Source organism: Triticum dicoccoides, chromosome 7A, assembly GCF_002162155.2.
Source record: "Triticum dicoccoides isolate Atlit2015 ecotype Zavitan chromosome 7A, WEW_v2.0, whole genome shotgun sequence".
Taxonomy (NCBI): domain Eukaryota; kingdom Viridiplantae; phylum Streptophyta; class Magnoliopsida; order Poales; family Poaceae; genus Triticum; species Triticum dicoccoides.
This window is the reverse complement of record NC_041392.1, coordinates 66,817,764-66,834,660: the sequence shown is the minus strand read 5'-3', so window position 1 is coordinate 66,834,660 and position 16,897 is coordinate 66,817,764. Positions and strand designations below refer to the sequence as shown.

Sequence of the window (16,897 nt, the reverse complement as noted above, 5' to 3'; positions counted from 1 at the left end):
GGCGGCGGAACATGGCCGGTGGCAGCGGCGATGTTCTGTCTGGATCGCGGGGCGCAGGGGCCCTCCTCCCCGATCTGAGCCGTCGTCGCGGCGGCGCGGTCGATCGGGCCGCCGACGGCGCCTTGGCGGCATGGTGATGGGAGGAGGCGGCGGGCTTCGTGGAAAATCTGGTGGTGTGGGCTGATCGGTGGGCGTGCTTGGTCATGGCGGCGGAGCGGCGTGCTTGGTCATGGCGGCTTGGCCTGAAATCATGGTTGGTCTCTTGGACATCTGGACTCTATGGTGGTGTCCTTGGTGGTGCGAGGCATGGTGCTCGTGGGTTGAGCCCACATCAGGTGCGGGCTAGTTTCCATGGCCATGGGGCTGGCGTGGCAGCTGGTGCTTGACGATCTGTGGCTATGGTGCGACATTTGTCCCCGGGGCTGGCGCGCAACCTGATCAAAGGTAGGGTGTACTTACTAGATTCAAAATCCTGCCTGGCATGGTCAGCCGTCGGAGGCAGTGTCTGTGAACGTCGTCATCTACTTGAAGTCTTGTTTACTTCGTGTCTTCGAGGTGCTTCGGATGAAAATCTTGATCCCTTGGATTAGGTGGTGGCAGCACTCAGGTGTTGTATCCTTCATGAAGGTGAAGCCTTGGGGCTTATGGATCGACGACGTCCAGTTTCACTTCTCGGTGTCTGGTTCCCAGTTGAGAGCTCCTTCGACTTCATAGTGAGGCTTAGTGCATATTCGTTGTTTACTTAGAGATGTATCTGGCGTTGTGGCTGCTTCTTAGCATATTTGTATCTTGCCGTGGGTGTGTGTGGTGTGTTGTGTCACTGGTTTTAATTTGGTTGGTGCTTTATATATAAAGCAGGCCAAAAAAAATTCGGTATAAAAGAAAGCTACTTGGCAAACAGAAACTTTCATAAGAGAGTCGGGAAACATGTCTTTGTCGACTGTTTTTGTATAACACACCGGGCAAACAACTAAAACAATAATAAAATACATATGTGCATTTGGATTTTCAAGACTAATCTTCACCCGTTGGCCTCAATTTTTTTCTGCACTCAAGATAATCATTGCATGTTCTATGTCAAATTTTGGCTTCCTTTGGGGTCCGTTTGCTATATTTAAATTATTAAATGCATATAGGCATTTAGGGAATATAATACAAATTTAAACAAGTTCCTGAAAAAGTTTGCAAAATTGTGTTCAAACATTATGTTTGTGTTCTTCAGTCGATTTTTAGACATTATCAAAGAAAAGGAAAGAGATTTCGGACATGAGAGTGCCAAGACACAACCCCGCACATGGAGTTGATTTTTTTTAATTCCAAAAAATGCAAACAAAGAATGAAAATAATGAAACTTGGCATGCTGCACTCATATGACACCTTGAGGTGGTGGTAAAAATTTGAGAAGATTTCGAAAATGTTGTAACATATACTGCTTTGAAACCGGATGCTATAGCTTGGGGATCTGCTAGCTGGGTCTTAGTTCACCAAACCAAAACTATTCTCTTCAAAAGTACCGTTTGGGAGATGTTTTTTTTTTTGTTGTGAAAAGCAACAGATCTATTATAAAGGAGTTTTTGGGAGATCTGCTAGAGATGCCTAACTTCCTCACTATTTTTACATCCATCATGGGGTAGTTGGATAAAATTTGGAGACGATATATTTTTTTCGCACGAGTTATGTTACTGCTTGCATATATCAGGATAGTTCTATATACTATTGGGCATCAGGATTTCCTCATTTTCCATACCCACGACAAGGAATGAGCTAGGAGCCGTTGACATATGGCAAAATAAATAGTTCCGCATGAGGATGAGCCGTTGCCATATGGCATAAAAGTATGAGGATGCTCGGTTAATCCACTTACTTAAGGGCTGCGAGTTGCTAGTCCCAACCCATCTCATACTCTATATAGAACCTACCGTCCCATGTGGACTCGTCTCGACTCGAGCACTCGCTCGGCATCCGGCAGTTAGTTAACAATGGCTCACCTGGTGGGCATGATGGCGCTTCTCCTCCTCCTCCTCGCCGCGTCAGCTGAGATAGCCCAGGCGCGCGCGGCAGCGGTGCCGCCGGTGGGGAAGTACGCCGTGATCTTGGACGCCGGCAGCACGGGGACCCGTATGCACGTCTTCCGGTTTGACAAGCGGATGGATCTCGTCAAGATCGGCGACGACATCGAGGTCTTCGCCAAGGTACGCTCCATGCATCCGTGGTAGTACTCCATCAAAAGATGAACCCATCCGTGATGCTTCTACTCTTTTTCTTTCTGTTGCAGGTGAATCCTGGTCTGAGTTCATACTCTGGACGGCCCAAGGAGGCTACCGAGTCCATATTACCACTGCTTCAAAAGGCCAACAGCGTCGTGCCTCAGAGGCTTATGAAAACGACTCCTGTTAAACTCGGGGTATGCACAATATAGTAATGGTTTTGCTATTTTCTAAGGTAGCTGGTGAATATTCAGAATTTATTATCGACATGTTCATGACGAGCAGGTCGATCTTGCTCATATTATTACCTTTGTCGATTGAAAAATAACTGTTTCTATGTCTATCGAAGCTATAGCTACTTCCGCAAAACAATTTGCCATGAACATAAAGTCCATCCCTACCTTACGTCAAAAGTTGCCATGCTCCAGTAAAAAAAAAAGTGGCCATATATACTCTGGTAACTAATTAACCACCGACGTCAAGATATATCGCTCAGGTCTTCAATTAAAATGTGCAGGCGACGGCCGGACTCAGGCTCATCGGAGATAAGCAAGCAAAGCAGATACTTGACGCGGTAATTAATTTCATGATCGTGTGATTTATTTATCTGATGCATGTAACTATATGACACATGAATTTATACTAGTAGCCATCTGTTGGATATTGATTCTTGAATTGATACACGCAGGTCAGGGGCGCTGTCCACACTAACACCAAGTTTCAGTACAATCCCAAGTGGATCAATGTTCTCGAGGGATCTCAGGAAGGATCCTACCTATGGGTACAATTCACACCACCGACGACCACATGAATTCTAATCAAATACAAACACCAACATTTTTATTGTTTTAACCTCCTTTTGTATGGCATGAGGTGCTTGTAGGTTGCTCTGAATTACCTGCTGGATAACTTGGGTGGGGACTACTCGAAAACGGTAGGTGTGATTGATCTTGGAGGTGGGTCCGTGCAAATGGCATATGCCATTTCTCCGGCCACCACTGTTGCCGCTCCAGGAGTGCCTCACGGCAAGGATCCTTATGTTACAAAAGAGTATCTCAAGGGAAGAGATTACAACGTTTATGTTCACAGGTTTGAAGACCCTCTCATGCATGAATGTGCTTTAGTTTATATGGCTAGTTTTTACTAATATATTTCTCTCAACATGCAACCATGCCATCTCAACATGTAACCATGCATAGAAAAGTGACACCTCAACATGCAAACATGCACGATAATTTTCATTTATTATGTTATTTTATATTTATTAAATATTTACAACTATACAATAATAATTAAACACAACGAATCATTTTGTATTTTCAGTTTTTTTAATATATTGCAAAACATTCTCCCAAGGTATCACCAAGTGTTCAATACAGTGAGGGAGACAAGCCTGTGGCTACTAGGGCTATTGCCCTAGGCCTAGTACAAGATCCCTTGTAGTTTCTTTCTAGGAAGTACTGAAAATTTGGAGAATCTATCGTTAAATCTAGCTCAGCCCTACACGTGATTCGCTACTAGCTTTGCCGCTGGTTCAATATGGCAAGACCCTGCATGTGCTGGCTTACTTTTGTGGTTAATTATTGAAAGTGTATCTTACCAGAAAACTACTCAATATTAGCCATGTACTTTAACAAAACAAAATAAAAGGGATGTTGGTGTACATCCCAAATGAAACCTTTGTCGTGGTGAATGAACTTTGTAACAAACTTGTTTGGGGCCTTTTCCAGTAGGACAAAGCGCCACTGCATTTTATTTTGTTTTCTTTATCTAAAAGCAAAAGCGAAGGACATGCACAAGAGTTAGGTATGTGAAAAGAAAGATAAAGTAATACAAGGCATCTAATCATTTCATGAGAGACATTTTGTTTTTTGATTTCTAAAGCCATATGATTAACTTTGTATTGTATATCAATTATAAAATGATCAGGGGAGGCTTTTTTTCTGTGCTTGTAGCTACTTACGCTACGGCGCCTTAGCTTCTCGCGTAGAGATCTTCAAGGCTAAGGAAGGACCATTTAGCTACTGCATGCTTCGTGGCTTCAGTGGTAAGTGGCCTGCATATGGTCGAGAGTCATAGATCAGTATAAGTAGCCTTACTATTCATCAATATATGTAACATAACCAGCAACCCCAGAACTGATTGATGTACTATATTATTTCTCTTTTCATTCGTTCTCCAAGGCAAATACACCTACAACGGTGAGGAGTACAATGCTACCGCGTCAATGGGAGGTGCACAATACGGGAAGTGCAGAGGTGATGTAATGAAGGCACTCAAACTTGATGCTCCTTGCCCAGCCAAGAAGTGCACCTTCGACGGCGTGTGGAACGGCGGGGGCGGCCCCGGCCAGGCCAACCTCTATGTCGCATCTAGCTTCTACTACATGGCCTCGCAGGTACTCCCTCCATTCTAAATTAATTGAAATGTTGCTTTTTCTTAAGTCTATAGATAAATATATCGGCACTTGGTTTCGTTAGAATTATGAATTATCAGAGAATACATTTTCATACTATATATTCGTTGTCGTAGATAGTTGCATACATTTGTATAAACTCGCTCAAATTTAAATAAGTTGACTTAGGACAAAACTAGAATTCAATTTATTTGGAATAATATAGGGTTCAGTTACTTGAACACCCTTAAATTAGCTAGCTAGGAAAAATTAATTTGATATATCATATATGTACCCCAGCTGGATTATTTGAACTTGTCTATGTTGATCTCCATTGGTCCTGGACAGGTTGGCCTCATCGATAGTGATGCACCAAGCGGGACGTCCACCCCAATGGCTTTCAGAGCCGTTGCCCAGAAGATATGTAGAATGAGCTTGAAAGAAGTGAAGGCTAAGTACCCCAAGGTCCGCGACATACTCTACATTTGCATGGACCTCGTCTATCAATACTCCTTGCTCGTCGATGGGTTTGGTGAGTTTCTCTCCACTACTGCCTACAAACATGCGTGTATTAGAAGAAAATGTGTGTAAAGATTTATTTACAGGTTTGGAACGCACCAAGAATATTACACTCGTGGAGAAGGTGAAGCATGGGGAGTACTTCATTGAAGCGGCATGGCCTCTCGGAGAAGCTATTGAGGCCGTGGCACCCAAAAAGGGGACTTGACAATAGATGTCCCATGATACGCTTGGCTTCGCTTACAATTATTGCTCTTTTCGATAAAGGGAACTTTTATTATCTTAAAATATAGCATCAAGCGGATACAAAGCATTATGAGTAACAATCGGCCTCTGTATAACTAGTATGCACACAGCCAAACCTCAATGTCTGTCAATAAGAAATAAAACAAAGCTGACAAATCGGCAACAATAGAGTCCTATAGACCGACACTATGCCTATGTCGAAGGTGATGGTCGATGTATGCGAAGGTTGTGCTGCCACCCATGTTGGGAAAAACTCTCCATAGCCACCTACTCCAATCGGGGTACACCTCACCTTGAACAGTAGTTGGTACTCCACTCGTTGTAGCATAGACCACATACGAAGCAATTTCGTACACTGGAAAATAACATGCAGAGGAGAAGCATTTTTGTCGTTAAAATCATATCATTTCTACATAGCCAAAGTGACCAACTTAAGGCATACGCTCCCACCCTTACAATTATTGTATGATAGTCACTGACCTATGCATCAAATCACATAACCATAAGCTTCCCGTAGGAGGTGTGCATTGCCACAATTTGCATGTGTTGCTATTGTATTACTCCGTAGATTGACTATCCTTTCTAAATTATAATAATGGGTTTGATAATAAAAACTAATAAGAGACCCGGTCCTTAGTCGAAGATTGCTGACTCGCTCCTAAATATATGAAGCGCGAAACTTTGATTACCAATGCTCTGGTACAATACAGGAATGCGTGTGACAAGGAGGGCAGAAGTACTTGCCATGGATAGTGGGAACTATCATTTGAAAAGAGTCGGTGCATACCTGAACCATTCACATGCCTCTGGCTGAGATATGGACCCTGCGTAAGATATGACTAACATGATGTTGAAGAGTATATGTGCATTGCCTAGTCCTTTCCATCAGTTTGGACTTTTGATTGGGTTGGCTAATGCATGAAGTTTATAACATGGTATCAGAGGTAAGGTCTTGAGTTCAAGCCCTGATTTTCGCAATTTATCTAAAAATTGTTGTTTCCCCCCTTTGTGTCCACGTATAGGTCTCTTAAGCCATACCTTCGAGTCTATTCACGTGTTGACTTCCCGTGTCAGACATGAAAGGGGGCGTTGAAATGTATCTGTAGATTGCCTAGCCCTTTCCATTAGTTCATATTTTTGGTTGCATTGGCTGGTGCACAAAGCTTAACAGATAACACTTCAAGAAAGTTGTTAATCGACGATGGATTTCTGGTGACTTGAAACAGTCAAAGACTGGCTTAAATCTGTGATGGATCTAGAAAGTTCCCTCGCAGAAAAAAAATGGGCTCGTGAGGTCAATTGGGTGATTTTTTACACTACATGAAAGACCTTGTACGCAGAGTACTGAAAATACGCGACGAAGGCAGAAAAATAGTCAACAAAGGCAATACAGATTATCATGATATTGTCTAGATGTGCATTGCACCATCACGTGGACAATAGCAATCACGGGTTCTAGAAGCGCCACCTCCGCACATTCCTCTCTGGGAGTAGCATACCTCTAAGGCTCCTACAACGAGCGGTGACTGGAGGAGGAGGAACCCGAGGCAGCCCTTCGCCCGCATGGAGGGAGCGGTAGCATGACACGGGGCAGGGTGGGATGCCAAGGGGGTGGGGGCACACTTGTAGGGGAAGCCATCTGCGAGGCGACACCAATGAGTGAATGAGGATAACCGCCAAGTCGATCCGGTGGTGCCAACCACAGGCGGGCCAATATAGGGTTTGGTAGATGCTAAAAGTGTTGCCGCATGATGCGCAGGATACGGGGAGACACCGACAGTAAATGCGAAATTGCCGGCATGGAGGCCACGGATGACACAACTATGCGCTGGCTAGTCTACGGCAGGAGCGTGAAGTTTCATTGATGCCAAAAAGATCATGGATATATTGTCCAATGTATTGTCCCGCATCATCCCTAGCTATAAATCCTAGGTGGGTGTTTCTGAGTGGTGCTCTAAATTTCTTACGAATATGAGTCTCCAACAGCTCGACTTTTCATAGTACTTTCTTGGTATTGGGAGGGGGAGGGGGATTGGGTCAAAAATGAACCTCCAAAAACTCCGCAATAAATTATTGGTGATCACCAATAAAATAGTCCATATCCCTCCCATATGGAGGGGGAGTTGGCTCTCTCCCAATCTCCTCCCTGATATAGCCACATCAGCATGCCACTGTTAGACTGCTATCGTGGCGCCGCTCCACCGCGCCCCCGCCATGCCGTGCCACCAACATTATGCATCCCTATATGTCAGATTGATAGTGAGTCCGGTATGTCAGGTTGGTTATTGCCGGTGGGGTTATTGGGGATTTGATGGAGTGTCCATGTCAAACTAAAGATAGTTTAATTGGGAGAGTTTTTATAACATAGGCAAAAGATTTGCCGCATCTATTAATTAAGGGGGAAAGAGTTTGAACATTATTACATCACGCCACCTTACAACAGGTGACTACTCTCGCGATATGATTTGACCAAAAAAATTTGCCCCTGCATTATTGGTGGAGGTTTTTTCATAAGCTACTAATGATGCTTTTATATTTGGCAATGCTAAAAAATCCAACATCAGGTTTTTAAGAATGGCAAATCAACGCTTTTTGTGGCAAATTTAGTTGGCGTGAGGAGGGCATCTAAATTCCCGGCCGTACGTATTTATGTACGATTGCTACTTTCCTTACATTCACTCTGCTGATCTGCGTTAACCATCGCAAGCAGACTATTGTTTTTGGTGCTTATATAATATTCAACAAAAGTACCGAGTCGTTTGTGTGGCTTTTCGGCACCTTCCTACAAGCAATGTCTGCTAATGATCCAAAAATAATTTTCACTGATCAGTATGTTGTGAGTATCAATGCAATTGAAGAGGTATTCCGAACACAAGCCATCGCATTTGTTTATGGCATCTATACCAAAATTTTATTAAACATCTAAGTCATGTTACCGCCAAGCAACCGGAATTTCTTTCGGAACTCAAGGAGTGTGTATATGAAGAATGGTCAGTTTGCACATTTTGAATCAAGATGGCATGTGGTTAAAGATAGCCTCCAGGATAATTCTTGAATTAACAACATGTCAAATTTCGTGTGAAGTGGGCAACCGCATATAAGCGAGATTCATTTAGTGCCGACATGATATCAACCCAGAGGAGTGAAGGGATGAACAATGTCTTGAAAACAACATTCAACGGAAAACACTTGCTTCAAGAGTTGCCAGAAAAATATGACAAGTCTGTCACACATCTTCGACGCAAAGAAAAATATGAAGATTTTAAATCGCGCCATACAGACCCTCGGCGCCATAGTCGGGTTCATGCCGGCCACGAGCTCGTCCATAGTGGCCAGATCCTATGCCCGGAGTTCACACGGCTCCAGTCGAAGAGTAGCTTGAGAATGACAGTAGCTTGACAATCGCAATCTGAATCACCGGATGATTGGTAAATTCAGAAAAGTCGTTAATGACCTTATGCTACATGACATTGCACTAAATGGTCATGCTTACACATGGACAAATGATCAGGAGAACACGGTACTAAGCAAGATTGATTGTATGTTAAGCTCCGTTGAATGGCATGATCTTTTTCCGGATTGCTTTTTGCAAGGCATTTCTTCGACTGTTTCAGACCATTATCCGCTTCTTCTGGCCACTATCCACAATGCTGTGAGACACCATAGGTTTCGTTTCGAATCTTGTTGGCTCTCTCGGGATGGTTTTTTGCAGGTGGTCGCTTCTGCTTGGCCAGATCCTACCTTGTGCAATATTGTTAACCCTTTGATGAGGTTCAGCCAGAAGCTCAAAAATACAGCAAAAGCTCTTCAAAGTTGGAGCGCCAAATCTTATGGAAACATTAAGGACCAGATTGTTTGGGCCAAAACAATAATTGGATTCCTGGACCAAGCTGGGGATTCTCGTTGTCTTAATTTGGAGGAGACATGGCTTCGTAGAGAGTTGAAGAAAAAGATTCTTAGGCTATGTTCGGTGGAGAGGACCATGGCTCGACAACGGTCTAGGATTAACTATATTGAAGCCTAGGACGCAAACACATCCTTTTTTCACTTGCATGCCAGCCATAAAAGAAGAAAAAAATATTGCAAATATAAAGGAAGGGATGAATATATACACCAAACATGATGATATAGAAGCAATTCTCTTTGAACATTTTAAAAAGAATAGGTCGTCCTGCTAAGAGAGCTCATGATCTCAATTGGGATTTCCTTGGGATGAAAAGTTTTGATCCAAATCAGTTTGAGAAGGCCTTCATGGAACAAGAAATATTTGAGGCCATTAAGGACATGCCGAAAGAAAAGGCTCCTGGGCCTGATGGATTCACAATGGGTTTCTATGTTAAGTGTTGGTCGCTCCTTAAGCAAGATAAGGTAGCCGCTTTCAATAATCTGTTTCAACTTGATGGTCAAGCTTTTGCAGAGCTAAACAATTCTTTTCTTGTTTTACTGCCCAACAGCAAGGTGCCTCGGAGACCACGGATTATCGACCCATAAGTCTAGTTCACAGCTTCGCTAAGATCTTCTCAAAAGTTCTTGCGAGGCACCTCGCGCCTGAGAAGGTCAAATTGGTGAGCAACAACTAGGGTGCTTTCCTTCAAAACCGATCCATTCATGATAATTTTCAGCTTGTGAGTGGAACTGCCAAATTACTGAAGTCAAAAGGGTGCAACAGCTTCATGCTAAAATTGGACATGGCTAGAGCATTTGACTTAGTGGACTGGCCTTACCTCACGGATATTTTGAGAGCCAAAGGATTTGGGCCGAGGTGGAGGGCCTGGATCGCCATTATTTTATCTTCGGCTTCCTCGAGAATTCTCCTTAATGGAGCTCCGGGTACCCAGATTTGGCATGGTCGTAGTCTTAGGCAGGGAGATGCTCTTTCTCCTATGCTTTTCATTCTAGCTATGGATGTTGTCAATTTATTGATGGCCAAAGTTTTTTTTGCAAGGTCGTCCTGTTTATGCTGTCAACAATTCTAGCTACTCATGTTGTCAATTTATTGATGGCCAAAGATGACAGCATGAATCTCTTACCTGCTGTCCCTCCTGACACGGTGTCTCAAAGGCTTTCGATTTATGCCGATGTTGTTATTGTTTTCCTTCGTGCTTCACCGGCCGATGTTCAGGTGGTCTTCACTTTGTTGAAGGTGTTTAGAGGTGCCTCAGGGCTGAGCCGCAATCTTATCAAGAGCTCCATATCTCCAATCAATTGTGATGATTTCTTTGCAACTATTTGCTGCAATCTTGTTGGCTGCAAGCTCGCCCATATGTCAATAACCTATCTTGGCCTGCCATTAAATTGTCAGAAGGCAAGAAATGAGGATTTTCATAGGCTTCTTGACGTGCTAAGGGAGAGTCTGGCATCTTGGAGGGTTGCTATGCTAACTCAGAGTGGTCGTTTTGTGCTTATTCGGCCAGTACTCACCTCCATTGTCATTTTTCATCTCCTCTCACTTGATACTCCTCCATGGGTCCTGAAGGCAATCGGCAAGATACGTCGTGCTTTTCTTTGGAAGGGTGCTGAAGAAGTCGTTGGCGGTCATTGTCCTGTTAAGTGGGAAATGGTTTGCAGACCCAGAGAAGTCGGTGGCCTTGGTGTGACTAGTTTGGTGGGCATGAGCTTGGCCGTGAAAATGAGGCGGGCTTGGTCCGCCCGTGTGGAAATTAACAAGCCATGGAGATATCTGGGAGTCCCGCTTCCTAGCATCGTATTGGAGAAATTTAATGTTGCAGCCATGGTGACTCTAGGAAATGGTGAAAGCACAATCTTTTGGTATGATGCTTGGTTAGACGGCGTTCATATTACCTCTATTGCACCTGACATAGTTGAATCTATCCCGAAGCACATTAGATCAAGGAGAACGGTCGCTTCTACTATGATGGGAGGTCGGTGGCTAAAAGATTTTGAAGCTTCACTCAGAATTGATAAATTTCTCCAACTTCTAAATGTTTGGGAGGCCATTCAGGAGGTCTAGATTGACCATGATCATGTTGACATGTGGAAATGGTCTTTCAAGCCATCTGGTCATTTCTCCTCTAAGTCGGCATACTTGTCTTTCTTTGAGGAACTTCCTGTTTGCACCTTGGCCAATGCTATTTGAAAATCTTGGGCCCCCCTTCGTTGACAATTTTTAATTTGGTTGGCTGCCCATAAGAGGATTTGGACTGCAGATCAACGTGCGAAACATGGGCTTCCACATAATGACTCATGTGTTTTCTGCCACAACCATTTTGAAGATGTTGATCACCTTCTTACTGGTTGTGCGGTCGTTAATATCCTTTGGAACAGAGTCTCAAACTAGCTCGGTCTTTTGGCGGTGGCTCCTTTAATTGGCAGTACCTTCATTGAATGGTGGACCTTGGCAAGGGAGGGTGTCTCGGCGCAAGACAAGAAGAGGCTCAATTTAGGACAGTATAACCGCACCTAACACTACTAGAAAAAGGGCTATAGATGGGATTGACACTAATGGCGCACCAGACAAGCGGTGCGCCATTAGTATATACTAATGGCGCACCATCTTCTGATACGCCATTAGAGCTGAAACTACTAATGGCGCACCTGGCCCAGGGTGCGCCATTAGTATCAAATTTTTTTTTAACTAGTGTGCCTGTCCAAACATACTAAAGTTGTAACTAGTAATGGTGCACCTGTAAAAAAGTGCGCCACTAATGTTGTTTTTTTATTATATTTTTTATTATTTTTTTGCAAAACTACTAATGACGCACTGTTCGACCGTGCGCCATTACTAGTTTAAACTAGTAATGGCGCACAGTGGAACAGTGCGCCATTAGTATGTTTTTTTTGCAAAACTACTAATGGCGCACCACCAGACGGTGCGCCATTAGTTACCTGGATTACTAATGGCACATTTAGAGTTGGTGCGCCATTAGTAAGTGGGCAGCAACAAGATATTTTGGACAGCCTCTTCTACCCACACTCACTTTCTCCCCACTTCATTCTTTCCACCTCCTCCTTGTCTCGGGTGCCTCCTCTTTTTCACCTCATTTCCACCATAGATTCATTCAATTTAAGTGGTTAAATTACCTTGTTTTGATAGGTAAGTAAGGGGGGAAGCTATATTTATGTTGTTCTCCCTACAACAATGTGCACATGCATTTTTTATGGCCTAACTAGATCTATGTATGTTCGTGGTGTTGCATATGTTTGTGGTGTTGCATATGTGTTTGTGTTTGGAGGTGTACCGGTATTTGAAATGCGATAGTTGCCAATATTTTGCCGAAATGTTGATTCATTTCCGTTTCGGCGAGAATTTTGGCATTAAGCATTCTTTTTGGTCCTATTTTTAGGGAAAGTCATGCCAAATTTTTTCTTGGTTCTAAAATATCGTTTTGCTCTACCCCGCAGGCGACCATGGTCCGCATGATGACCGAAGGCATCGTGAATAGGTTTTTGAGGTCTGCGAAGGCCGAGATGCTTCAAAAGAACGAGACGGAGATAAGATGTCCGTGTCGAAGATGCAAGCTGAAGAGCCTTATTGCGGACCCGGAATCCGGGCAGGTGCGGGACCACCTGCTCTTGAGTGGTTTCATGGATGGCTATCGGTGGCAAGGTGATGAAGATGACTACGAAGTCGTCCATGGGGGCCGGGCAAGAAATGAGGAAGGGCAGCAAGACAACCACCGCGGCTCGGGCGGGCGAGAAGACGAAGAATCCCCAGGAGATGATCACGACGGTGATGTTGTACACAGTCATCATGTAGAAGATGTAGGACATGATGATGAGGAAGATGCCGGAGCAGACGACGGGCATGATCATGAAGATGATGATGCCGGCGGAGCAGACGACGCTGGACCATCGATGGGCTGGGTGCAGGACCCTCATATTCAAGAGCTGCTTCTCAAGCAGACGGATAACGCAAGAGCTGCCGCCCGAGAGAAAGCCAAGATAGATCAACTTGGGTTAGACGCAGTTACTCCATTGTATGAAGGATGCAGGCCCGAGGATACCCGCCTGAAAGTAACGCTCATGGCTCTGGAGATGAAGGTAAAACACAAAATGACCGACGCATGCTTCGATGAGAACATGTCATTCTGGCACGAACGTCTTCCCAAGAGGAACAAGTGCCCGACCAGTTTGGAGGAGGCGAAGAAAATTGTGTGTCCTCTGGATTTACCGCACGTGAAATACCATGTGTGCATGAACAATTGCATCATTTATCGGGACGAGCACACGGAGTCTACCATATGTCCGGTGTGCGGCGTCACTCGATACAAGAAGAGGAAGAAAGCTCCTCGAAAAGTGGTGTGGTACTTTCCGATCACTCCTCGTCTGCAGCGGTATTTCGCGGACCCTAAGGTAGCAAAGCTCCTGCGTTGGCACGCGATAGGGAGGAGAAGAAGCGAGAAGATGACGCAAATGATCCGGAGATAGATAAAAAAGACAAGATGCTGAGTCACCCTAAGGATGCGAGCCAGTAGCAAGCGTTGATCTTCGAAGACCCAGAATTTCGGAACGATCCAAGGAACATCGTGCTGGGCGCGAGCATCGATGGAGTCAATACGTTTGGTAGCCAGAGAAGCACACATAGCACCTGGCCTGTGTTTGTGTGGATGTACAACCTTCCCCCTGGTTGTGCATGAAGAGGAAGTACATTCACATGAGTATGCTAATTGAAGGACCGAAACAACCAGGGAACGACATCAATCTGTATCTGGGGCTGCTGAAAGAGGAGCTTGACACACTGTGGAAAACGCCAGCCAATACGTGGGACGCCGCAGAGAAAGAATATTTCCCTATGAGAGCCGCGCTGCTCACGACGGTGCACGACTATCTCGGTTACGGATATGTCGCGGGGCAGGTGGTCCACGGATTTTCTGGATGCGTCAGGTGCATGGATGACACAACGTATCGCCAGCTAGATAGAGATCCCGGGTCTTCGAAAACCGTGTTCATGGGACATCGAAGGTGGCTTCGCGACGATGACCCGTGGAGAAAACGCAAGAATCTGTTCGATGGTGAAACCGAACTCTGAGGACGCCGGCGTACGAGGAGCGGCAAGGAAATAGACGAGCTGTTGAAAAATTGGAAAGACTGCCCACTGCCGGGAAAGAAGCAAAAGGCGCCAGAGCCAGGAAAGAAGCGAAAGGCGCCAGAGCCGCTGCTGAAGGTATGGAAAACGAGGTCTGTTTTCTGGGACTTGCCATACTAGAAGATCCACCGATTGCCTCACAGCCTTGATGTCATGCATATCACGAAGAACGTGTGCGAGAGTCTGCTTGGTACCCTGCTCAACATGCCATAGAGGACCAAAGATGGGCTGAAAGCAAGGGCAGACTTGAAATCAATGGGCATCAGGCAGGAGCTTCACGCTATATATGATGATCATGATGATGATGATGATGATGATGATGATGAGGCGAAGCAGGACACGGAAAGTCGTCGCAAAGGCAAAAAGGCCAAGAAGACCGGAAATGACTACCCTCCCGTGTGCTTCACTCTAAGTCAGGAGGAGATCGAGCAGTTTTTCACCTGCCTCGTAGGAGTAAAACTTCCTTACGGTTACGCGGGGAAGATAAGCAGATACCTAGACCCAGCGAAGCTGAAGTTCAGCGGGATGAAGTCTCACGACTGTCACGTGCTGATGACGCAGATACTTCCAGTTGCAATCCGTGGGATCATGGACGCGCACGTCCGTGAAACCCTATTTGGCCTATGCAACTTTTTCGACGTCATCTCTCGGAAGTCTGTTGGCGTGAGGCAACTCAGAAGGCTACAGGAAGAGATCGTGGTGATACTATGCGAGCTTGAGATGTACTTCCCGCCCGCATTCTTCGACGTTATGGTGCATCTGCTGGTCCATATCGTGGACGATATCATCCAACTCGGGCCGACGTTCCTGCACAGCATGATGCCGTTCGAAAGGATGAATGGTGTCATCAAAGGATACGTTCGCAACATGTCACGTCCAGAGGGAAGCATAGCCAGGGGCTTTTTGACCGAAGAGTGCATCTCCTACTGCACGAATTATCTAGGCATCGAGAACCCCGTTGTTCTGCCCGTCAACAGGCACCTCGGCAGGCTCGCTGGATGGGGTCACCGTGAGGGTCGTCGCGAAATGCATGTCGACTTCGAGGGTCGACTCGCCGACTTTGAAAGAGCAAACCTAGTCGCGCTACAACACATAGACGTGGTCGATCCTTGGGTGGTACAGCACAAAACCTTTATTAAGAAGACGTACAATGACCAAGGCCAACAGAGGACGAACGGAGATATACTCAAAGAGCACAACTCATGTTTCACGCGTTGGTTCAAGCAGAAGCTTCTGTCGTACCCTTTACATGAGGATTCTTCCGCGGAAGAACAACTCATATTCGCCTTGTCACAGGGCGCCGAGCACAACCTGATGACCTATGAGGCGTACGATATCAACGGCTACACATTCTACACCGAGGCCAAGGACATGAAGAGCGATGGTTATCAGAACTCCGGGGTAACAATGGAATCCTACACCGGTAACGACAAGGACAGATACTACGGAAGGATCGAGGAGATCTGGGAGCTGAGCTACGCTGGAGAGAAGGTCCCGATGTTCCGTGTCAGATGGGCCAAGAGCGTCCTAAAAGAAGACCGGTATTTCACCACCATGGTTATACCCGAAGCCAAATCCAAGACCGCGGGCGCAAACGTCACCGTGAAAAATGAGCCATGGGTATTGGCTTCCCAAGTGGACCAATGCTTCTTCATTACCGACCCGTCAAAGCCCAGTCGTGTTGTCGTAAGGAGAGGCAAAAGGAAGATCATCGGAATGGATGGAGTAGCCAATGAGCAAGACTTCGACAAGTACGGCGACCCGAGGATCGAACATGACGACGATGATGAAGTAGCAGCATACACCACAAGAAGAAGCAGGACCACCCTACCTAAAGGACGTCCGTTCCACAGAAGAACTCCATTTGCGAAAAAGAAGGGCAAGAAGATTGTGAACAAATAGCTAGCTAAGATTGATTGTATTTAAATCGTAGCCTTCATTTCTCGATTGTATTTCATGGGCACTTTTTGAACTACCATGAATATTTTTAAATTTCATGGACACTCGATCTCGATCCCCCTCCATCTTGATCGCTATCCCACCTCGCCAGATCCGGTCCCCGTCGCCGCCGAGCACCCCCCGGTCCACCGGCCGCCGCCGAGGGGTGGTGCGCCATTAGTATTGTGCCATTCCTACAAGAAAAAAAACTACTAATGGCGCACCACGGTGAGGTGCGCCATTAGTATGGATGTACTTATGGCGCACCGAGGGGTGGTGCGCCATTAGTATTGTGCCGCCCCCATCCATATTTCCTCCCTGGCCCCTCCCTATCCCCTCTCTCTCCCTCGCCCTCGCCCTCGATCCCCTTCCCCTCTCCTCTCCCGACGCCGCCCTCTCCTCTCCCGATGCCGCCGCCCCGCCGCCCCTTCGTCCTCGTCTCCCCGCCGCCCCATCGTCCTCGTCTCCTCGGCGCCGCTCTCCCCGTCGCCCCACCTCGTTGGACGCCATCGCCCCGCCGCCCTCGTCGCTGGTGGCCCGGACGCC

At 45.8% G+C, this 16,897-nt stretch overlaps 2 protein-coding genes across 2 annotated transcripts in view; both read left to right on the top strand.

The window, feature by feature from the left end:
• The window catches only part of LOC119333117 (polyubiquitin 3-like), a 137,192-nt gene that overhangs the window by 4,404 nt on the left and 115,891 nt on the right, over positions 1-16,897 (top strand). The gene's annotated exons all lie outside the window — the stretch shown is intronic.
• LOC119328027 (probable apyrase 3) lies at positions 1,945-5,533 on the top strand. Its single transcript, XM_037601071.1, has 9 exons — positions 1,945-2,192; positions 2,276-2,404; positions 2,725-2,781; positions 2,896-2,988; positions 3,091-3,296; positions 4,163-4,254; positions 4,391-4,605; positions 4,951-5,134; positions 5,208-5,533. Exons 1-9 carry the CDS (start codon positions 1,980-1,982, stop codon positions 5,327-5,329), a joined length of 1,311 nt encoding a protein of 436 aa, XP_037456968.1. The 5' UTR covers positions 1,945-1,979; the 3' UTR covers positions 5,330-5,533.

Coding starts and splice junctions, on each gene's coding strand:
- LOC119328027 (XM_037601071.1), top strand. CDS start 1,980: ATGGCTCACCTGGTGGGCATGATGGCGCTTCTCCTCCTCCTCCTCGCC. Junction 2,193..2,275: donor ACATCGAGGTCTTCGCCAAG/GTACGCTCCATG, acceptor TTTCTGTTGCAG/GTGAATCCTGGTCTGAGTTC. Junction 2,782..2,895: donor CAAAGCAGATACTTGACGCG/GTAATTAATTTC, acceptor TGATACACGCAG/GTCAGGGGCGCTGTCCACAC.